This window comes from Silurus aristotelis (genome assembly GCF_946808225.1).
Source record: "Silurus aristotelis genome assembly, chromosome: 29".
Taxonomy (NCBI): domain Eukaryota; kingdom Metazoa; phylum Chordata; class Actinopteri; order Siluriformes; family Siluridae; genus Silurus; species Silurus aristotelis.
The window spans coordinates 1,484,784-1,508,845 of record NC_139602.1 but is presented as its reverse complement, the minus strand read 5'-3'; the positions used below and the strand labels follow the sequence as shown (position 1 = coordinate 1,508,845).

Genomic DNA, 24,062 nt, shown 5'->3' with positions numbered 1-24,062 from the left:
CTCACTATCGTTAGGTCATGTCCCTAAATCCCTCAAGTTAGCAGTTATTAAGCCCCTCATTAAAAAACCTAATCTGGATCCAAACACGCTATCGAATTACAGACCAATTCAATTCAATTCATTTTTATTTGTATAGCGCTTTTAACAATGAACATTGTCTCAAAGCAGCTTTACACAGATAATGCGGTGATTAAAAATGAATATGTTCTTTATGAGTAAGTTTGTCCCTGATGAGCAAGCCGGTGGCGACTGGCGACTGTGGCAAGGAAAAACTCCCCGAGATGGCATAAGGAAGAAACCTTGAGAGGAACCAGACTCAAGAGGGAACCCATCCTCATCTGGGTTACACCGAATGTCCATTTGTGGCGGGTATACAATGTTGTGGGGTGCAGTGATGATGATCAAAAGCGAAGTGTATTTCTGAGTCAGTGTAGGAGACTGTTGACATCAGTGTAGGAGACTGTTGACATCCAATCCAGGCAGGCCTGGATGAAGTGGGAAGATCCACGGGGGGGAGAGGGGCAGGAACAGTGGTCACTGGAGCCTCAGGAGCATGTTTAACTCGACCGAGAGAGAGAGAGAGAGAGAGAGAGAGAGAGAGAGAGAGAGAGAGAGAGAGAGAGAGAGAGAGAGAGAGAGAGAGAGAAGAGGGTGACAGGAAGAGAAGGATATGGATTATTAAGTGTACCTATTGTTGCATGAGAGTTAAAGTCACTGTGCAGTTTGGACTCCGGCAAGACTCGCTATAGCAGCATAACTAAAAGGGAGAACCAGAAGGCAACACAGACATGAGGGATCTCTGGGATAAGAGACGGCCCACCACACCACCATCAACAAACCTGAGTGAACACGTGAATGTGAGGGGACGACAGCGTACAAATATCCCAGTTCACCAAACACTCTATATCAATGTTCCCTCCAGATCTGAGCCTTTACCTGAGAAAAAATCTACTGATTAAAGGCTTGACTGAATAAATATGTTTTCAACCTCGACTTGAACACTGAGACTGTGTCTGAGTCCCGAACACTGATAGGAAGGCTGTTCCATAACTGCGGGGCTTTATAAGAGAAAGATCTGCCCCCTGCTGTAATCTTCATTATTGGAGGAACCAACAGATAGCCTGCACCTTTTGATCTAAGTAGGCGTGGAGGATCATACTGGTACAGAAGTTCACTCAGATATGGTGGTGCGAGACCATTAAGTGCTTTATATGTCAGTAGTAAAATTTTATAATCAATGCGAGATTTGATTGGGAGCCAGTGTAGACTGATTAATACAGGGGTGATGTGGTCATATTTCCTAGATCTAGTGAGGACTCTTGCTGCTGCATTCTGAACTAACTGAAGCTTATTTATGCACCTACTCGCACACCCAGACAGTAAAGCGTTACAGTAGTCTAATCTAGAAGTAACAAAAGCATGAACTAGTGTTTCTGCATCCTGTAACGACATCATATTTCTAATTTTAGCAATATTTCTAAGGTGAAAGAAGGCGATCCTGGTAATATTATTCACGTGAGCCTCAAAGGAAAGACTCGAGTCAATAATCACACCAAGGTCTTTGACAGCCGTACACGCTGAAACAGAAACACCATCCAGAGATGTTAGGTAAGAGACCAATTTCAAATCTCCCATTTATGTCTAAGATTTTAGAAAAGATTGTCGCTGCCCAGTTATGTAACCACTTGCAGGAGAACAATATCTTTGAAGAGTTTCAGTCAGGTTTTAGGCCCCATCATAGCACAGAAACTGCTCTAGTTAAAATCACTAACGACCTGTTTTTAGCTTCAGACCAAGGCTACATCTCCCTATTAGTTTTACTAGATCTTAGTGCTGCGTTCGACACTATAGATCATGATCTTCTCCTCGATCGCTTACAGAATTACATCGGTATTCAGGGACAGGCATTAAGCTGGTTTAAATCCTACCTGTCCAATCGTTACCATTTCGTAGATTTAAATGGAGAGCTATCCAGGATAATGCTAGTAAATTATGGCGTGCCACAAGGGTCAGTTCTAGGACCCCTGCTTTTTACAATATACATGCTTCCATTAGGAAATATTATTAGAAGGCATGGAATTAGCTTCCATTGTTATGCTGATGATACCCAGCTATATATTTCATCCAAACCAGGCGATACAGCTCAATTAGCTCGCATAACTGAGAGTGTTGAAGAAATAAGAGATTGGATGACCCATAACTTTCTGCTATTAAATTCTGATAAAACGGAGATTTTGCTCATCGGCCCAAAAAATAGTACACAGAAGCTCCAGCATCTTAGCCTGCATTTAGACGGTTGTTCTGTAACTACTAGTTCAACGGTAAAAGACCTGGGAGTTATTTTAGACAGCAACTTATCTTTCAAAAATCACATCAATCAAGTTACAAAAACAGCCTTCTTTCACCTTAGAAATATTTCTAAGCTAAGAAATATGTTATCTATATCTGATGCAGAGAAGCTCGTCCATGCGTTTATGACCTCTAGAATAGACTACTGCAATGCATTACTAAGTGGATGTCCTGCATCATTAATAAACAAGCTTCAGTTAGTTCAGAATGCGGCAGCAAGAGTTCTTACTAGGTCAAGAAAATACGATCATATAACCCCAATCTTATCGTCCCTACATTGGCTTCCTATTAAGTTTCGAATAGACTACAAACTACTGCTACTCACTTATAAAGCACTAAATGGTTTGGCTCCCATGTATCTATCCAGTCTTTTAACACGCTACAATCCGTCACGCTCCCTGAGATCTCAAAACTCTGGGCTTCTAGTAGTTCCTAGAATAGCAAAGTCCACTAAAGGCGGTAGAGCATTTTCACATTTAGCTCCTAAACTCTGGAATAGTCTTCCTGACAGTGTTCGGGGCTCAGACACACTCTTCCAGTTTAAGGGTAGATTAAAAACATATCTTTTTAGCAAAGCCTACACATAACACACATCACACACATCACATCACAACCTTGTGCTCCAGAATATATGATTACATGCACATTATCAACTTGTGCTGTTAATATCATGAACAGCAGCTACGCTAATTCCTCTCCACTGCTTCTCTTTCTCTCCCTATCCCGAGGCATCCTGAGGTTTGGCCAGCTCCAGTCACGTCCCACCTCGTGAAGATTATGGACCTATTGGTGATCATGGAGAAGTAGATGCCGAGTGTTTAAAGGCCCTGGCATGGAGAAGCTGATGCTGGATCTATGATGATCACAAATTGTTCTGTATTGTTGAAAGATTTATGACCAAACTCTTGATGTCACCCATATGAGGATGGGTTCCCCTTTGAGTCTGGTTCCTCTCAAGGTTTCTTCCTCATATCATCTAAGGGAGTTTTTCCTTGCCACTGTCGCCACGGCTTGCTCATCAGGGACAAACGCACACCATTCACCTTCACTGTTGTTTTCTGTAAAGCTGCTTTGAGACAATGTCTGTTGTGAAAAGCGCTATACAAATAAACTTGACTTGACTTGACTTAATACATTGAGTTTATGCAAAAAGTATATACTTTCTCCCACCCGTATGTGGCTCTTCCCCAAGTTTGTATACGATGTCTCAGAAATGTTCCCCTTCACCTGAACTAGGAGACCCAAACCTGTTCCACAAAAGTCCAGCTCCATGAAGATCTGCTCTCCATGGGTTGGATGTGTGTGGAAGATCTTGAGTGGCCTGCTATAGAGCTCGAACCCTACTGAATTTTTCACACTGACTGCACCCCAGAGCTTCTCACCTCACCACTGTGGATGACCGAAATCTCACAAATTTCCACAAAAACGAGTGGAACATTTGCCCAGAACAGTAGAAATTACTATTAGGGAAAATGGGAACTCAATGTGGAATAGGATTTTTTTATTCTTGGGTGTCCACACACGTTTGGCTGTTTAGTGTACATGCCCACCCCCACCACCCCCTTTGACTAGAAGTACAAAAAATAGCTGAAAAGCTTCACTCTCTTACGCGCCTGGTTCTAAAACTGAAGGGTCTCCAAACGCTTCATGTGGCACGTTTCTTATTACTGGGTTGTTTATTACTGCTGTCCAGCTCCGGAAAAACACGAGCGCCTCACGAGTGCCGACGCACTTAATTAAACTCTATAAATTAAATGTGTTTGTCTATTTATACACTGAATTCAGACATTTTAGTCAGAACATTAGTAGTTTACCTAAAATACTGTATCCAGGTGAGTAATTATGATCTGTTTGAGAGATCAGGAGAGTAAATACACATCAATTCCTTCTGCAACGGTAGAAATAAACGTGGTGTAACTGCATCTTGCAAAGTGTTTAAGGGTGTAAAGCAGGGGTGGGCAAACTTTTTAACTCACGGGCCACAATATGTTTAAAAATTTGTCTCGAATCTTGAAAAGGAACAAATTTACAAAAAAAAAATGTCAAAATCTGTTTAATTGGATGAACGAGATTTAAAGAACCGAGTCACTAAAATGATCCGATCTTCCCATCACTAATGCCTTAAACACTGAGCTCCACCTCCCCTAGAAGTTCAAAGCAACATTTAGGGCGTTATTGGTCGTTATTGGGCGGATCTGATCATTAAAACAGTGTAAATAAATCAATTCTAATTAAAAAGGTAAGAATATAAACAAAACATTTTTTTTGTTTTACACCATGAGCTCACAAAGCATATAAACAAGTTCGAAGATCAAATGTTCTTCTGTTCTAAGAGATACCAAAGGTCTACAGGAAGGTCTAATTCCTCCATTTACTCCACACTTTTGTTCTTATAATATCTTCCATTCTTCTGCAAAGATGTTCCACTCGATTTTTTTGAGGTGTTCAATAGGATTTGAGCACTTTAGGAAGTCACTCAAGATCTTCCACCTTATCCAACCCATGGAAAGCAGATCTTCATGAAGCTGAATTCGTGCACTTTGTGGAACAGGTTCCGGTCTCGTAGTACCTCCAAGTATGTGCAAGAACTACAAATGGGTGGCAAAAAACTTGAATCAGTACCTGACTTTAGTACTTATGGCTGAAGGAGATCTCATCCAAATCTCCACAAAATGCAGTGGCACAACATCTATCTCATCTCAGAAGATTACATCTTACGTATTATAATAGTGAATGGAGACTCAAAGCGGATCTTCAAAATGAAGCTCTAACATTCAGGTCATGGGTGAGGTTTTGTTTTGGTCCTCCAGGAACTGTACTTCTGATGAAGATAAAAAGCAAACTCCTGAAAGTCTTCCAGGCCTGTAGGGAGCGCTGTATTGTTGTGCAAGGGGACGATTTAAAGGAGGAATGTGTGTAAACATAGATAAAGTACCTTCTTGTAAACAGAGCGAAACGTTTTGAAACCACACAGTTGTAGTAACGCCCCCTTGTGACTGAATATAACCGTTTTAAAACCTCCGAAATCTAGTGGAACATCTTCCCAGAAAAAAAAACGTCTGTTTTACGAATGTAATTGATTATAGCGATACAGTAAAATACGTCTTTTCAAATTGACAAAAAATTAACAAGTCATGTGACCCAATTAATCTGAAACAAAACTTTAATACGTTTCCTTCTGCAGCGTCCATAATAAAAAGTCTAGTAATGTGCACAAAGAGCTTTGTGGGTTCAGGATTGTGTTCCTGAAGGTGGAGGAGCATCATGTGGAGCCCTCTAGTGCTCAGGAGGAGTGTGAGGCGTATCTTGGCCACCCCTGGGTTGTGGTGGTGTAAGAGGAGTATCATGTGGAGCCCTCTGCTGCTCAGGAGGAGCGTGAGGCGTGTCTTGGCCATCCCTGGGTTGCGGTGGTGTAAGAGGAGTATCATGTGGAGCCCTCTGCTGCTCAGGAGGAGCATGAGGCATGTCTTGGCCACCCCTGGGTTGCGGTGGTGTAGGAGGAGCCGGTCCGTAGGGTCCATGTGCAGGTGGAAGCACAGTGCCAGGGGGTGGTAAAGTCCCGGGAGGGAAGGGCCGGAGTGGGAAAGCAGAGTCTTGAGGTCTGGGAAAGTTGGGTGTGAACTTGTGTATGGCGTGAGGTGCTGGATGTGGACCCATGGATGGGAAGTCTCTTAGGTGTGGCCCATGCACTGGAGAAAAAGAAAAAAAAAGTTAGACAGAGTAAATATACGTCAATTGCATTCACTGTGGAAAGTGTCCAGTCTGGAAAATTCCTGGAATAGTGATTGGGTCAAAAAAAAAAAAAACCAAAAAACGGCTCACCTCTCTGTAAAGGAGGCATGTGGCGCTCTGGAGGACCGGACCTGCACAGCGAGCGCTCCAGATCGGACATTTTGTCGTTTAACTTCACAATCCTGAATCGGCAGAAGAAGGAAAAGAAAAAAAAAAAGGAGCTCATGAGATCAAAAAGAACGTCACGTGACCTTGGAAAACTGTAGGGGCAAAAGTATGTGGACACCTGACCATATGATTACACATGATCTATTAATCTCTACTCTTCTGAGATGATGTTCCACTAGAGTTTGTGGAGAAGCAGCACATACGGCTGGAACAGTCAGGTGTCCCAAAACTTTTGTCTGTAGAGTGCGTTTCAGATTAGCGAATCCAAACTCACTTCTGACGCAGGTTTGCACATTCCCTCTTCTCATACATCAAAGTTCGTTCTGAAGCCCGGGCTTTTAACTGAAACGCAAAAAAAATAGAAATCAGTATTTTCAATATTCAGGATCTCGAGTCAAACATCTCCAACTCGAAGTTCTTACCCAGTTCTCGTGGGCTTTCTCTTCCTGCACAGCAATCTAAAAAAAGAAAAGAAAAAGAAAAACACCAGATGAGATAAAAATACCAGAATGATCTCAGAGATCTCTTGTTCTGCTGCATCTCCTCCTGCATGTCCTCCACCTGCTGCCTCAGAAGGTTCAGCTCCTCTTCGACAGCTTGCTCTCCATTTCGTGGCACTCCAGCTCCTCCTGAGTCAGCTTCCTGTGACGGGATCACACGCATCACGCTTGGTTTAAGCGAGATGATCTCTAATGCGGGGGAATTCCTCATGGGATTTCCCCAATACTGATACACGATACTTACTGGTGTAAGATGTTTTCTTTCTGGTGGAATAACTCAGTTGTGATTTCCAGTGTCTGTTGAAGGTTCATGTACTGGTTTTCCAGGTGGGTCTTCTCGTTTTTCATGTTTGTTTGGTCCTGCATGACCTTCTGATATTTCTCTGGAGGGGGAAAAAAATTAATTCATTAATAATATATAAATTACATTACACCAGGGCTCCACAAACCTGCCCCCACATTTGGAACGACCTTTTGAACAATACTAGAAACATATTTGAACATTTTAAATATATAATTTACTCATATTATATCTTTTTTTGATAATAAAATTATTTGTTGAATTCAACCACATGCACGAGTAAATGTTTTAATTTCAATAGCAATGAATTTTATATATAAATATTAGTTGCTTATAAATACCTTCAAGTTCAAGTCTCAATTTCTGTTCAGCCATTAAGTTTTGAACACAGCGATTCTGCTCGTCCATGATGACCGAAAGATTTTCCTCGATCTACAGAATAAACAAATTACATGAAAATTGGTCCTTCACAATTGAGGTTTTACACTATTGAACCTGGTGGTGGCACTAGAGCATTGGCAGCACCCATATTTGACCAGAATGTTCCTCAGAATGTTCCTTAGCACAGTGCTTCTCAATTGAAGTTTTAAACAATTGAGTACCTAAGCACTTTTGGTACTTGGCCCCTAAAATTGAGTACCAAACCCATTCTAGAGCATTACCCTCGAGACATCCATCATCTGTTTGAGGTGCAGCTTCTTACAGAACTTACGGATCTCTTCTGCTCCTCCAGGGCGCAATTGTCCTTTTGGAATGAGAGCACCTGGGCTTCTCGGAGCTTCACTTCATCCTCGAGCACCTCGACCTACACAGATGATGCGGTGTTTGAAATTTGTACTTACAAATATTTTAATATACAAATAAATATTGTTCACCTTTGAGCGATCGTCATCGTACTTTTTAAAGGTTTCCTGATACTTCAATTAGTGCTAAAGAAAACTTTGTACTATGTATTTTATTCTGATTCAATTCAAAGAAATAGAAAAAATAAAAGACGTCACCGTTTTGTTGAGTTCGTTGACTGTTTGAAGCACTTCCGACTTCTCGCTGATGAGCTGCTGGATCTTCTCACGAAGCTGTTTCTCTGTCACTGATAAACCATATTTAAATAAATACAATACGATGCGTTTTATTGTGATAAAACCAACAAAAGAAAAGATGGCTGCTATAAACAAGAGAACGAAGTGAACTTACAGAGATACCTCCATCTCTTGACCTGAGGAGACAAAGCAGAGGTCAGATTCATGGTTTTTCGAACAGATCTGGACAATACCGGAAGTATCACGGAATTGCAACATGCTGTTTATTCGAAGTGTTTTTTTTTTTGTTTTTTTTTAAGTCCAAACTGCTATACAGTATTGGTCAACCTCTAAATACCGATATGACTGCAGATTTTGTTGTAATTATTAGCGATCAAAAGGTAATCTTACAGCAAGGAACACCAGCGGTGGAAACACGGTGGAAACTCCCATCACAGCTGCAACAAGTATAGGATTCCACGGAATGACGGGAAACGTCAGACCCAGACGCCAGTCCCGGGGCATGGCAGCGATTAACTAGAAAACACACACACACACAATCACCTTTAATACATTGAGTATAAGCAAAAAGTATATACTTTTTCAATTTAATTTATTTTTATTTGTATTGGGCTAAAACAGGAGTGATATGGTCATATTTTCTAGATCTCATGAGGACTCTTGCTGCTGCATTCTGAACTAACTGAAGCTTATTTCTGCACTTACTCACACACCCAGACAGTCAAGCGTCTAAGTAGTCTAATCTAGATGTAACAAAAGCATCAACTACATTTTCTACATCCTGTAACGACATCATATTTCTAATTTTAGCAATATTTCTAAGGTGAAAGAAGGCGATCCTGGTGATATTATTCACGTGAGCCCCAAAGGAAAGACTCGGGTCAATAATCACACCACGGTCTTTGACTGCTGTACACGCTGAAACAGAAACACCATCCAGAGATGCTACGGAATCAGAGAGTTTGCTGTAATTCAGTTGTAGATGTGAGCAGAACTGCTGTGCTGCAACCTTTTCTAAAATTTTTATATAAAGAGGAGATTTGATATTGGACTGTAGTCGGACAGCTGACAGGGTGAAGGTCAGGTTTCTTAATTAGGGGGTGGATAACTGCCAGTTTGAAGGATTTAGGTACATAACCAGTGCTAATTTAAGAGTTTATTTTTAAAACAGGTTCAGTTCCCTCTGGAATGATCTGTTTGAGGAAACTTGTAGGCGAGGGATCGAGAATGCAGGTTGATGATTTTAATAAGGAAATTAATGAAATTAAGTCGTTCTCATGAATAGGAGTGAAGCTTTGTAGTTGATTGTCTGTTATAATGACGCTGCTGTCTACAGAGTTACTTGTGAAATAATTTGGATTTATATTAACTGTCTGGATTTCTTGCCTGATGTTTTCAACTTTATCATTAAAAAGGTTCATGAAATCATTACTACCTAATGATGGTGTGCATGTGAGTGCAGTGCTTTTATTTCCTGTTCATTTTGCTACCGTGCAGAATAAAAATCTAGGATTCTGCTTGATATTGTCTATGAGGGTGGATATTATGAGATCTAATATTCAACAATCCTATCTTTAGATCAGAGTTGCTGCTGTGTGTTCAGTCCTATTTAATTTAATTTAATGTCTCAGAAATGTTCCCTTCACCTGAACTAGGAGACCCAAACCTGTTCCAAAGTGCACAAAAGTCCAGCTCTATGAAGATCTGCTCTCCATGGGTTGGATGTGTGTGAAAGATCTTGAGTGGCCTGCTATAGAGCTCAAACAATACTGAATTTTTCATGCTGACTGCACCCCAGAGCTTCTCACCTCACCACTTGGGTGTCCACAAACTTTTGGCTGTTAATGTACATGCTCTTCCCCCCCTCTCTTAGACAAAAAAAATAGCTGAAAAGCTTCACTCTCTCACACGCCTGGTTCTAAAACAGAAGCTTACCAAAATTACTGGGTTGTTTATTAATCCTGTTTAGCTCTGGAAGAAAACGAACGTCGAACGAAGGCGCGCCGGAAGAACACGAACATCGAACGAAGGCGCGCCGGAAGAACACGAACATCGAACGAAGGCGCGCCGGAAGAACACGAACTAATTTAAACACTATTAATTAAATGTTGTGTGTATTTTAAATATATATATACATATAATTAGTTGAATCAATCCACTTATTAATACCATCATTATGACGCCACTGCTGCAAAAAAACACCTCTTTTATAGACTATTTCAAGAAAGTCAACAATAACAAACGGGTTCCGTTATACTGAAAGAAGAGTTCAAGATATTTAGTCTTTTGTTCTTTTGTCACGTGACTTCCATAAACGCGCTACACAATGCAATCAATTATATGAATGAACGAGATTCAAAGAACCGAGTCACTACAATGATCCATAACCCTTCCCATCACTAATGCCTTAACAATGCAGCAGCTCCCGTATATAAAAGTTTCACCCATGAAATAAAATTCTCACACAAACCAAAGGCTTTAAGGTTTTCAAATAAATATCTGTGATCAACTCTATCAAAGACTTTTACCTGATCAATAGAGAACAGTCCCACATCTGTATTATTGTCGCCGGCCAACGTAATCACGTCACGCATAAGGAAGAGGTTGTCCATTATTGTTCTGTTCAGCACACAATACGTTTAGCGGTCATTTAGAACGGGTTCTAAAACCAGTTTTAGTCTGTTTGAAAGACACTTCGCAAGAATCTTGTAGTCCGTGCACAGCAGCAACACTGGTCTCCAGTTCTTCAGTAGTCCGATAACCCCTTTTTTGGGTAATAGGGATAAAACGGCTCTTCTGCAACTGATTGGCAGCTCGTTCTTCGTGTGGGACGTCCTGTAAACTAAAAGCAGGTCATCCTTCAATAAAACCCAAAAATGTTTATAAAATTCAGGAGGAAGTCCGTCTATTCCCGGAGACCGTCCAGTGAAGAGCTGACTCACTGCCTCAGACATGTCATCCAGTTGAATCTCTGGGTCCAGGTGCTGTCTCTGTGCATCTGTTAGCCTCGGTAGATCCTTCAGCAGCTCCTTCATGCAGTTGAGATCGTATTCACCAGCATTGAACAGATCTGTATAAAAGTCCTTCGCGCTGTTCCTCATTTTGTGGGGGTCGGATGTTAAAGTTCCATCTGGCAGTTTTAGGTGCAGCATGACTATTCTTTCTCCTACTTTGTGCTCCAAGTTAAAGACAAATGTGCTAGGGGCATCCATGTCTCTTAGTGAGGAGAAACGAGCCCTGATCAGAGCTCCCTTTGCTTGTTCGTGGAACAGTGACTCCAGGGCTTTTTTCTTTTCTCTTAGCTCTCCCACTCTACCAGAGTCTTTGTCTATGAGTTCATCCTCAGTCACAGTGATTTCCCTCTCAAGAGCTTTGATGGTTGATTTGGTGAGGCTGTTAGAGAAAGCAGTGTAGTCCTGACAGAACACACGAATCTGCGCCTTCCCTACTTCCACCATTGAACAACGTCATCGTACTCCTCATTCCGTTGCTGCCACTTCGACCAGAACAAATAGAATTTTTCACAGAAAGATGCATCGTGTAAAAGTTTAAGAATAAAATGCCAGTAATAGCTGGTGCGCTGTGACTTTTTTAGACTTATATCTATCGTGCATGTGTGATGGTCAGTAAAACCGTTGGGAAGGATGATAGTTTTTAAAACTCTGTTTCTGTTATCACTGCTGATGAAAAAATTATCCAACCGGACTGCACTAATGTGGTGATGAGATGCCTTGACCTATGTGTACTGCCTCACTCCCGGATGTTCTGCTCTCCAAATGTCACACAAGCTGTACCTCTTAATAATATTGTTGAGTGAAGTAGCAGAAGAGGGATAAGGTTCCTCTCCATTCCTATCCAGTGTGTGATCTAAAGTACAGTTCCAGTCACCCCCAAGCACCATGCACACATCAGTAAAACTCTCTAGCGCGTCTCGCAGTTTTAAAAAGGATCTCACTCTTTCAGCCCCATTGTTTGGTGCATAAACATTAACAAGAAGAAAAGGGAAACCCATCAACTCCACTTTAACGGCTAAAATCCTGCCTTTCTCTATTTCGTGTGTAGATATGTGCTTTATACCCAGGATGTTTGAGAAAAAGATGGAGACACCACCACTGAGGTTTGATCCGTGACTAAAAAACATTTTTCCCTCCATCCACATTCTTCACTCAACTTCATTCTCCTGACTGCTGTGTTTCTTGTAAAAAAAAAACAATGTTGATGTGTTTATTTAGGATGTGGGTGTGTAATGCTGCCATTTTCCTATGATCTCTTCCTCCATTAATGTTTATTGTCCCTATTCTTATGATGTCCATAAGGAAAGAGAGAAAGGGGAAAAAAGTCGGATAACAGACAGAACAGAAATTCGCAGGAAAGGAGTTTTACCCTGTGTACTTTCACCATTTCAGAGAACTTTTTTCACTGCCGTTTTTCCTCTTCTTAATTTCGTCACAAAGTTTTTAAATCTGTACCTTTTTCTTTTGCTCAGTTCGTCAAACCCTACCGACTGCTGGATTTTAATTACTTAAGCAGTGAGAGATTGGGAGATAAAGAGTGGGAGAAGCAGTGAGAGATGGAGAGATGAAGAAGCAGATGAAGAGAAGGAGAAGCAGTGAGAGATAGAGAGATAAAGAGAGGGAGAAACAGTGAGAGTTGGAGAGATGAAGAGAGGGAGAAGCAGTGAGAGATTGAGAGATGAAGAGAGGGAGAAGCAGTGAGTAATGGAAAAGCATGAAAACATCCATAAAGACATCTGAGTGTTGGACTGAGTAGTAATCACGTTATAATACATCACTAATTCAGTAGTAACTCAGTAATAATTCAGTGCTAACTAATAATCATGTATTAATTAAGTATTAATTAAGTAGCAATTGGATTTTATCACTAAAACCAGAAAAATTTTGCCATATTCATCTTCATCATATTCATCGTGGTATGGAGACGATCACCCCCCTGTCCTCTACATCTGCCTCTTTCACACCAACTACCTGCATGTCTTCCCTCACCACATCCATAAACCTCCTCCTTGGTCTTCCTTTTTTCCTCCTTCCTGGTGGCTCCATCCTCAGCATTCTTCTCCCAATATAACTCATGTCCCTCCTCTGCACATGTCCGAACCATCTCAATCTCGCTGCCCTCACCTTGTCACCAAAACGTCCTACATGCGCTGTCCCTCTAATAAACTCATTTCTAATCTTGTCCATCGTCGTCACTCCCAACGAAAACCTTAACATCTTCAGCTCTGCTACCTCCAGCTCCACCTCCTGTCTTTTACTCAATACCACTGTCTCTAAACCCATACAACATCTCAGGTCTCACCACAGTCTTATAAACTTTCCCTTTCATTCTCACAGATACTCTTCTATCACAAATCACTCCTGCTATCACTCTTCTCAACCCACTCCACCCTGCCTGCACACTTTTCTTCACTTCCCTAACACACTCTCCATTAATGCACTGTTGTCCCCAGGTACCTAAACTCCTCCACTGCCCTGCCTCTCATTCACACACATGTACTCTGTCTTACTCCGACTGACCTTCATTCCCCTTCTCTCCAGCGCATACCTCCACCTCTCCAGGCTCTTCTCAACCTGCTCACTACTCTCACCACAAATCACATTATCATCCGCAAACATCATAGTCCAGGGAGACTCCTGTCTGACCTCGTCCGTCAACCTGTCCATCACCACTGCAAACAGGAAAGGGCTCAGAGCCAATCCTTGATGCAGTCCGACCTTCACCTTGAACCAATCTGTCGTTTCCTACTGCACACTTCACCGCTGTCACACTGTCCTCATACATGTCCTGCACCACCCTCACATACATCTCTGACACACCTGACTTCATCATACAATACCACAACTCCTCTCTCGGCACTCTGTCGTATGCTTTCTCTAAATACACAAATACACAATGCAACTCCTTCTGACATTCTCTATACTTCTCCATCAACATTCTCAAAGCAAATAAGGCGTCTGTGGTGCTCTTCCTCACCATGAAACCATACTGCTGCTCACAGATTGTCACCTCTTCGCTCAGCCTGGCTTCCACTACTCTTTCCCATAACTTCATGTTGTGACTGATCAACTTAATTCCCCTGTAGTTACTGCAGGTCTGCACATCTCCCTTATTCTTAAAGATCGGTACCAGCACACTCCTTCTCCATTACTCAGGCATCTTCTTACCTTCCAGAATCTTGTTAAACAATCCAGTTAAAAACTCCACTGCATCTCTCTTAAACATCTCCACGCTTCTACCTGTATGTCATCTGGTCATGGGCGTAAATCCCGAAGGGGACGGGGGGACATGTCCCAAAAAAAAATATTTTTTTTTTAAATCGCACTCTCTATTATATTTATTCTCTATTATATGAAAAATATATGTATGTATACCTAAATAATTGTGCATTTAGAAACAGTTGAGTTCCCCCTCCCCTTCCTCACAGTGGTTTGACCCACTGCCTGCATTCCCAGTTCATCTCACCTACACACACGAGTCAGGTGTGTGTCTGCGGCTCAATTAATGTTCAACTCCATCAACTAGGGGCTTTTATTCACTTTAAATAAAGCGATTCTCTTTAATCGAGTTAAATGTAGTTACTCATTCATAAATTAGTTGCGGCAAAAATGCTGATTAGCGATGTAATTTTCCATATGAATCTGCTCTATTAGAGATTAAAATATGACTTATCTAGTAAACGTTAGCTTGTTTACAATAGCTTGTAGCATAGTGCACTGCAGCTAACAGGCCAAAGCCGTTTCCCATGCAGTGTTTTATTTGGGACGACTTGGTATAATGTTAATTTAACACTAACACACAATTAGCATATTGTTTATCTGTGCATTTACTAAATGAGCACTGTGCTACATCCAAACTGACCCCACTGTATTTATTTGTATAATAAATTTCTATTCTGTTCTTAAGTGTTTAAATTAATTTTAAATAAATTTTAACTTTTTTTTAATCCCTTGTTTTGCTTTGTCATTGAACCTGAGAAAAACTTTGAAATGACGCAGTCTCCATGCTACAATAATAATGATAAAAGCAGAGTGTTTCACTGTGAGGACACTGTGTCTTTATAAGTACAATTTGACTGTATTATTTGTGTCCCCTTCAAAAATTGCTCATGAGAAATTTTATATTTATTGCCCCCCCACTGTTAAATGAAATTTACGCCCATATTAGTCAGTAAATAAAGTCAGCACTCAAGCTTAGTATCCTCGTCCCCAATTTGTTAGATCTCTCAGTAAGAGCAAGACACCAAGTATTCCAAAGCTTTGCATTTATGATTCAACAGCAACTTTACAGAGTCGCACCTAGCTCACATTTCATCTGTTTCTATTCTTTCATTCTCCTATCCAGCGTCTCTAGCGGTATCGCAAGGAATTGCATAAGACACATCAAATAGCAATACAGAAAATCCCTCATCCCCCCAAAAGACATTATACATGGATTTAATACAAATTTAAAATAAATGTGGCATCCAAAAATATAAAGATATTTACCGTACTGAATATATATTAGTTTTAGGCGTGCATGTCGACACACTTCGGTGGTGTCCTGCCTAAACCAATCCACCTCTTAATACCATCATTAGGGCACCACGGCTCTCGAAATCATCAATATTATAGAGAAACGCAGCAGAACAGAGCGCTGCATCAAACACAGGAATCTCATACAGTGAGAATGAATGACATTACTGAAGCAAAAAACCCAACGAACACAATATAACACGTCTCCTTTCACTGTAGCCGCAGCCGCACCTCCCGCATACATCGTCTCTGGCTGAAGCATTTGTTCTCTGCGTTACGCTTTTCTTGGTGATTTAAAATGAAGGCAAATTGTGTGTTTAAATTGCAATCTGATTGGTTAAAGCGACAGAGAGAAACGCTATGAAATGCAGAGAAGGCTATCGAGAATCATTTAATGCATATTCATGATTGATATATATATATATATATATATATATATATATATATATATATATATATATATATATATATATATATATATATATTACACTTGCAATCAGAAATATTCAACCGTAAAGAGTTTTAAGGAATTATTAATACAAATATTTTCAAAGTGCAGGATTTTGCTTTGGATGGCTTCTTATTGAGTTTAGTGATACATAAAATCAACACAGAAAATGTATGATGTAGTATTTGTGTGTAACAGTATATTTTGTTAAGATCGCCATGTCACAATTATCCAACCCCTATATAATATTGTTGTTTCTAAAGCTTTCTGACAGTTTTTATGGCCTGAAGTGGAGCTGAAACATAATTAAGCCTTTGGGAACTCTATAACGATCCTTCATTTGCTTCAGCTGTGATGCATATATAAACCCCAACCATGTAGCATGAAGGTGTTTAAGGTGAGTTGCAATCATGGGAAAGACAAAGGAGCTTCCACAAAAGCTGAAAGAGGGGAGATTATTTCATCCCATCTGAAGGTTCTTGGGTAAAAAAAGATTTCAAAAAGATTTAACTTTCTAAGAGACACCATTGGGAGCATTATAAGGAAGTTTAAAACTTGTGGAACAGCTGCAAACCTGCCTGGCCATGGAAGAAATCTCACAATTTCATCAAGGGCCCTTAGTAACTTAGTCAGGACAGCTAAGAAAAACTCCCATGTGACTGCAAAACAGCTACAGGATGACATGATGAAGGCTGGCACAAGTGCTTCAGTGGCAACTATAAGACGTGCACTGGATAATCAAGGACTTCATGGCCGGACCCCAAGACGCACTCCACTCTTGACCTCAAGGAACATCAGGAGTTGACTAGAATATGCCAGGAGGAATTTTTACAAAACTACAGAGTTCTGGGAGACAGTTCTATGGACTGATGAAACCAAACTGGTACTTTTTGGACATATGCACCAGCGGTATGTCTGGCATGCAAAAGGTCAGGCTTATGACCAGAAGAACGGTCAAGCATGGAGGTGGGTCAATAATGATGTGGGGCTGTTTTTCTGCGGCAGGAACTGGCAATCTTGATTGTGTACCTGGCATCATGGATTCCCAGAAATACCATGTCATTTTGAAGAACATGATGCCTTGGTTGACAAATTAAACCTTTGTGATCATTGGATCTTCCAGCAAGACAATGATCCCAAGCACACCTCCAATTCAACCAAAGCTTGTTTGGGGAAAAGATGCTGGAGTGTCCTGGAGTGGCCTTCTCAGTCACCAGATCTGAATCCAATTGAAAATCTTTGGTGGGATTTGAAGAAGGCAGTTGCAGCACGGAAGCTGTCAAACATCACTGAGTTAGAGGCTTTTGCATGTGAAGAATGGGCAAAGATTCCAATCGAGAGGTGTAAGAAGCTTGTCAGCACTTATCAAAATGTTTTTAATTTATACTTTTTACTGTATTATTGTCAGAAATCCACCTTCCAAGACCCCTTCGGCAGCTGTCAAAACCTCCGCTTTCCCTAAAGCCCCTGGGTTCAATATTGCACACCTGGGACTCATTGTTCACTCATCCCCAGCTCCTATATAAACCCCTCATTCATCCACACTCCTTGCTGGTTATTGTTGGTATGTGAAGGTGTTTGGTGCATGTTTGTCTGTGTTTTCCCTGTCACACGTATTTCTATGCGTTTTTTTCCTTTCCGGACTCCACGCGCTCTCCACGGCTGCGCTCTTTCCAAAGCGCACCCCGTATTACCTTTTTCCTCCCGTGCGTTTGCCCGTGGACCTTCCCCTCCAGGGCGTACCACGGATATCTCTCTCTCGTTTGTCGGGATTCTATGGACTGCCATGTGTGTGTGTGTTTTTGTGTTAAACTCTCTGTGTTTTCGTTAAACCAAAGCAAACTGTACTCCGGCTTTGCCTCCGCTCATTACACTGCATATTTATATACAGTATTATTTATGTACCTGTATTATTTAGTATTAACGCTGCTAAAAACAGGGCAAAAAATGTTAATAAATGGTTATCGGTGGAGGTCTGGAACGGATTAATTGGTTTTCCATTATTTCCTATGGGATAATTACATTCGCTGAATTTGACAAAGATTTATATTTTTAACATAAATAAGCCGCACCTGTCTATAAGCCGCACCTTCCTACACTGAAATTAATGTACTTTACACAGGCTTTAACGAAAGACAGTGTCTGTTACATGGTGTAACGGGAGAAATATGTTGTGGCTCCTTGCAGAGCGGCATTTTGGGAATAGCCTGCCACCTCATTATTCCGGTATTACTGCATGTCTGCAAGACCGAGGAATATGTCCTTATTATTTTCTGATGCTCATTTCTAAATTTCTTTGAGTAACCTGTAACGCTGTTGCCAAGAAAAAAAAAAAAGCACGAGTTTTGGAAACCTGTCAGTGCTTATATGATTTCTGTTGCAACTGGAGTTAGCGAGCTCTCCCTTCACCCAGACTCAACGCGTTACAACGGCTTGTATCTAAACAGTAGCCGACCAAGAAAGTCATTGTTTACTGTCTTCCTCCTTCCTTTCACAACTATTTATAGTTTATCTTTTGGCATCGTCGTGCGTTTAAAAATCACCCCCGATGGAAGTTTTTTCTCCCGATGCAGCTCAGAACACAGGTGAAGTGCGTTTTTCCGTTTCCGTTCGGAAATTTCATTGGTCTAATATTATGCCGCTCAGTTTTTTGGCTTGAAGTTTGTGAAACCGGAAAAAACCCTGGAAAAATTATTAATTAGCCGCTTCGTTGCCGCGGGGTTCAAAACGTGGGAAAAAAGTAGTGGCTTATAGTCCGAAAAATACGGTATATAAATGTAAGGCAGTGATTCTGAGAGTTTATGGAACAGGATGATGGTGACGTGCACTTTGCCAGAAAACAAGGAAAAGATCTAATAAATGAAATTTTAAATCACATTCTGAATGAAGTTTCACATACAAAAAAAGTTGCTACTTTTAATTGAAACTCAGTGTACAAATGTTTCACATAATCTTACAGTTGTTCCATAATAAGGCAGTTTGAATCCAGCATATAGAGGCTGAGTGAATGTGGTTTGGACTTTGTGGAGGAGCGTCCTCGTGTCAGAGACGCTGTAGAAGGACAGAGTTCCTGCACTGTGATCCACATACACACCTATTCTGGAGGGTAATGGAACTCTGAGATAAGTCATAATGTTGTTGTGACAGAAAAAAACAGAAGAAGAACACAGCAGACTCCAGGACTGATTGTTGCATCCAAACCAGCACTCATTACTCTGTCCTTTCCTCCTGATATCTTTATATGAGACTGATATGTACAAATTCGTCTCACCGCTCCACTCCACCTCCCAGTAACAGCGTCCACACACACTCTCTTTACTCAACACCTGACTGCAGGTGTCAAATCTCTCTGGATGATCAGAGTACTGCTGCTTTGTCTTACTGTGTGTCGCCACTTTGTTGTTCTCAGACAGAATGAGGTCATAATTTACTGTGTTGGGATCCAGAGTCAGATGACAGAAATCTAAACACATAAACAATGGAAATGTGTCAGATATTAAAAAAGAAAAAACTATTTCAAATGAGACGTGTGTGTGTGTGTGTGTGTGTGGGGGGGGGGGTCCTCCATGTGTGTGTGTGTGTGTGTGTGTGTGTGTGTGTGTGTGTGTGTGTGTGTCCTCCATGCTTTATTAATGGTAAAGTAACTGAAAACGAATCAGAAGCTTTTACACGATTAAGACGTGAATAAAAAAGTGTAACTGTAATAAAAATAACAGTAATAACAGGAAGTTCATGTAGTCATATGAAATGTCTCTTGTCACCATGCTGCAGAGAAAGTAAAGATTTCCCAGCAGGACAATTTCTCTCACCATGTTCATGAATTATGATAAAATCCTCCTGGCAGAGTTCCTCAAATCTCTTTTTCAGATCACAGACTGAAAACATCATTCTTTCAAATGGGAGATGTTGATTGACAGTGATGTTGGGTGAGTCCTCACATCCAGAAGATACACTGAGAGGCTGGAAACTCTACAGAGAGAAAGAAAAACATCATGGAGAAGGAGAAAGGTGGAGAAATACATGTGACTATATAGACTATACACACTTTGTGTTACCTGGAGGGACTGGATGTGATCGTGAGTGTGTGAAAGCTGCTCCAGCTCAGTGAATCTCGTCTGAAGATCAGTAATCTCCTGCTCCTGTTGCTCCAGGAATCGTTCAGCTCGACTCAGTTCAGCCTCCTTCTGATCTCTGATCAGCTCCTTCACCTCCGAGCGCTTTTTCTCCATGGAGCTGATCATCTCAGTAAAGATATTCTCACTGAAAACCACTGCTCTCTGTGCACTGTGCTGTTAGGACACACACCCAGACACACACACACACACACACACACACACACACACACACACACACACACACACACACACTCTTACTGGGACTCAAAATGACTCGATGTTCATGTTTTGTGTGTTTCTAGGAGCAGCTCCGTCTCTGCTCACTGCTCACCTTTATATTGTTCACAGTCTGTTTCAGCTCCTGCACCTTCTTCTGCTTCTCCTGGAGTCTCTGCTGGAATTTCATCTGCTCCTTCAGCTGAATCTGTAAACAGTTATAGTTGTTTAGATATTATTATTCTCCTGCATCTCCCCCTGTTTTATACATGAGCTCTCACACACACGGCTAATGTTGTTCTAGCGGTCATAGGAGAAATCAAGTCGTTATACTGATACACACGACCTAGTGGCCTTCAAACATGGCTGTCCTGAACATCAAACTCAAGCACATTCCAATGCTCATTTTAATACTGAGACTCAGGACTGAAACACACACACACACACACACACACACACACACACACACACACACACACACACACACACACCTGTTATTCACACACCTGTTTTTTTTCTGCTGCAGCTACGACAACGTCATGTCCTCTGTGTTCATTCATCGCACACAAGTAACAGATTAAGCTTTGGTCGGTACGACAGTAGATCTTCAAAAAATCATGGTGTTTAGAGCAGACCTTCTCTTGGAGATATTCAGAGACCTCGACCAACTTGTGCTTCTTCAGATGAGTTTCACAAAAGGAGGTCAGACACATCAGACACGACTTCACGGCTTTGCGTTTTCTTCCGTCGCATAAATCACATTCCACGTGTTCAGCTTGGGCTTCTGAGTTCTTCAGTTTCTCCATCACTTCTTCCAGCATGTTGTTTCTTTGTAGAACAGGCCTTGGACTGAAACGATGTCTGCACAGAGGACAGCTGTAGACACGCTTCCAATCTTCCTGATCCCAGGAGCCATTAATACACACCTTACAGAAACTGTGACCACACGGGGTAGCCACTGGATCCTTCAGAAGATCCAGACACACTGGACATGTGAACTGATCTACTGAAAGCTGAACTACTGAAATGCTGGATTCAGCCATTTTCTTGCTCTGAAATTCGCTTTCACTAAAATCTCCTTACTGGATCTGTGTGTGTGTGTGTGTGTGTGTGTGTGTGTGTGTGTGTGTGTGTGTGTGTGTGTGTGTGTGTGTGTGTGTAAAAACAGTAGAAAGGCAGCGAGGTTCTAAATAAAGTGACTTATAATCCACTAAGTGTGAAATCCTGCTCTCGGTGAATGTTAATCAGGTGATTAATGTAAATGAGCCCCAGTGTGGATGATGTTAATCTTGTGTGTGACGAGTTTGGAGTCAAACGCTGTTTAAATACCCTCTTCTGTTTGGGTCGTTGCCATGGTAACCGAGGAGCTTCTTCGTGCACGTGCGTGGCGGGCTAAGTCTGTAGTATGTTTATGCTAATAATAAATCACATTGCTACCTGAATTCTATAAACTGTAGTAAAATGGTTATAAATAATGTACAACTTTAAATAAGATCTGGAAAAAATGCCGCATCTCACGAGCTCCTCGTCCGCGGTCCATTCAGCCGCTTTTTTATTTTATTTTTTGTGATTGCGCGTCTAATCTTGTTCTTACGGTATGGGTGCTTAAGATGAGCGAATCCGGAATCATCCAGGTAAAATAACCCGATTCTTTATATGACTTGGGATTCATGAATCATTCTCTTCATTTACTCGGATCACTTGAGTCTTTAGTTATTTTGCTACCACATATAAATAAAAATTGTAAATTACACCATTAATTGTTCTGATTAGTTGTTAGCAAGAAACTGTAGCAACAAGTAGCTGAATGAGTTGTTCAGGAAACTTCCTTTATGTTCAGAAACACAAGAAACTCAAAATGGCGGGTCCTATGCGAGTCCTCGCTGATCCACCTGAACCGTGGGATTCAGCGGATCTGTCGGACTCGTAGCGCGGAGCGAAACAGCAGAATCCGAGAGATTTGTGAATGAGATTCATGAGTCCACGGATGAATTGTGAGAGCATTCGGTGAGTGCCCTCTAGTGGAATTTCCTGGCAAAAGCAGGAAGAATCCCTACTGATTGAAGTGATTCAGGGACTCGTGAGAGTCGGATCCGTTCACGGAGTGACTCAGAATGATTCAGATTTGGATTTCTCATCTCTAGTGCTTCCTCACATGTGGCTAAGCTTTAGCAAGGATTGTGGGAAAAACAACATGGGAGAAAATGGTGACATCTGGTGGACAAAAGTCATTCCTGCCACATCCTTACAATAAATGACAATAACAATAAAAATGAGAGATAATCAAATATGTATAATTATATGAGAATAAATATACAGAGATGAAAACTAAATAAAATAATAAAATAATAATAATCAGATCATTCTCTACATATATATTTTGTATCAGTGTGCATATTGTTCACTCAGTTCACTGACTGTAGGGGTTTGGCTGACGGATCATTTTGGGTCTGATCTAATTTCTGTGTTTATGTGTATTATAAAATAAGGTTAGTTTTACTGGAATTTTAGTTTCTTTTCTTTCAGGAGTTTTTTGTTTATTATTTTGGCCTCGTCCTACCCTGAAGTCACGCCTTTCTACAGTTGTGTGTGTATATACTGTATATATGAATATATACAAATTTTATTATAAAAGGTATCAATCCCTTGAATCCTGAGCTAATTACTCTGTGTGGCCTAACCCTAGACTGAGTCGTAACAAATGTGATATATTTAAAACAAAAGAATTAAAAGCTATAAGCAGAACGGAAAATTCTTCTGTATTTTTCTGAATGTGTTCTAGGCTCAAATAATCACAAAATTCATCACTAAACATGTCAATTGTCTTAACTGGAGGAGTGAAAGAGCATTGTACTGCTTGCACTACAATTTAATTGTGATCTCTGATCTGAGGTACTTTTAAATAACCAGAAAATTTCTGTTTCTTTATTTAAAAGTTCTCCCTAAATTTGCATTGCATGCGTTCTGATGGAAGGAAAATGCTGTAATGGATCGATTCTCCTGCCCAAAGAGGAAATTAAAATTAATAAAACGTGGTCTGCTGAGAACTTTGTGGTTCTCCAAAGGACATCATCAAAGTATAAAACTTAGATTCCAAGTGCAATATTTACATGTACTAAAGCAGGATCGTGACCATTGTAGAGCAGAACCTAAAGGACCAAGTTTTCAGTTTTGTAGCTGAATCAGTGATGTCTTGAGGTCAACTGGATTAAAAGCGGCACTGCTGTCAAGAAAAAACTAAATAAATAAAGCACCTGAGTCTGGATTTACTTTAAGATCATTTAATACTTCAAATAGTGGGATTTCTGTGCTGTGATAAGCTTAAAGACCAGACTAAATACATGATACAGTTATATATATAAATATATATATAAATAAATGTAAGGCACTGATTCTGAGAGTTTATGGAACAGGATGATGGTGACGTGCACTTTGCCAGAAAACGAGGAAAAGATCTAACAAATGAAATTTTGAATCACATTCTGAATAAAGTTTCACATACAAAAAAAGTTGCTTCTTTTAATTAAAACTCAGTGTACAGATGTTTCACATAATCTCACAGTTGTTCCATAATAAGGCAGTATGAATCCAGCATATAGAGGCTGAGTGAATGTGGTTTGGACTTTGTGGAGGCGCGTCCTCGTTTTAGAGACGCTGTAGAAGG

General features: G+C 40.7%; 2 protein-coding genes across 2 annotated transcripts in view; one reads left to right on the top strand and one right to left on the bottom strand.

Annotated features, from left to right (window-relative positions):
* LOC310722868 (uncharacterized protein) overlaps positions 1-24,062 on the top strand; it is an 81,283-nt gene that overhangs the window by 44,549 nt on the left and 12,672 nt on the right. The gene's annotated exons all lie outside the window — the stretch shown is intronic.
* On the bottom strand, positions 18,965-23,018 carry LOC310722860 (tripartite motif-containing protein 16-like). The gene is made up of 6 exons (XM_083535635.1): positions 22,323-23,018; positions 20,905-21,922; positions 20,514-20,606; positions 20,123-20,356; positions 19,877-20,036; positions 18,965-19,530 (listed from the first exon to the last, which is right to left on the bottom strand). The coding sequence occupies exons 2-6, from the start codon at positions 21,439-21,441 to the stop codon at positions 18,995-18,997; spliced, it is 1,560 nt and encodes a 519-aa protein (XP_083391761.1). The 5' UTR covers positions 21,442-21,922; positions 22,323-23,018; the 3' UTR covers positions 18,965-18,994.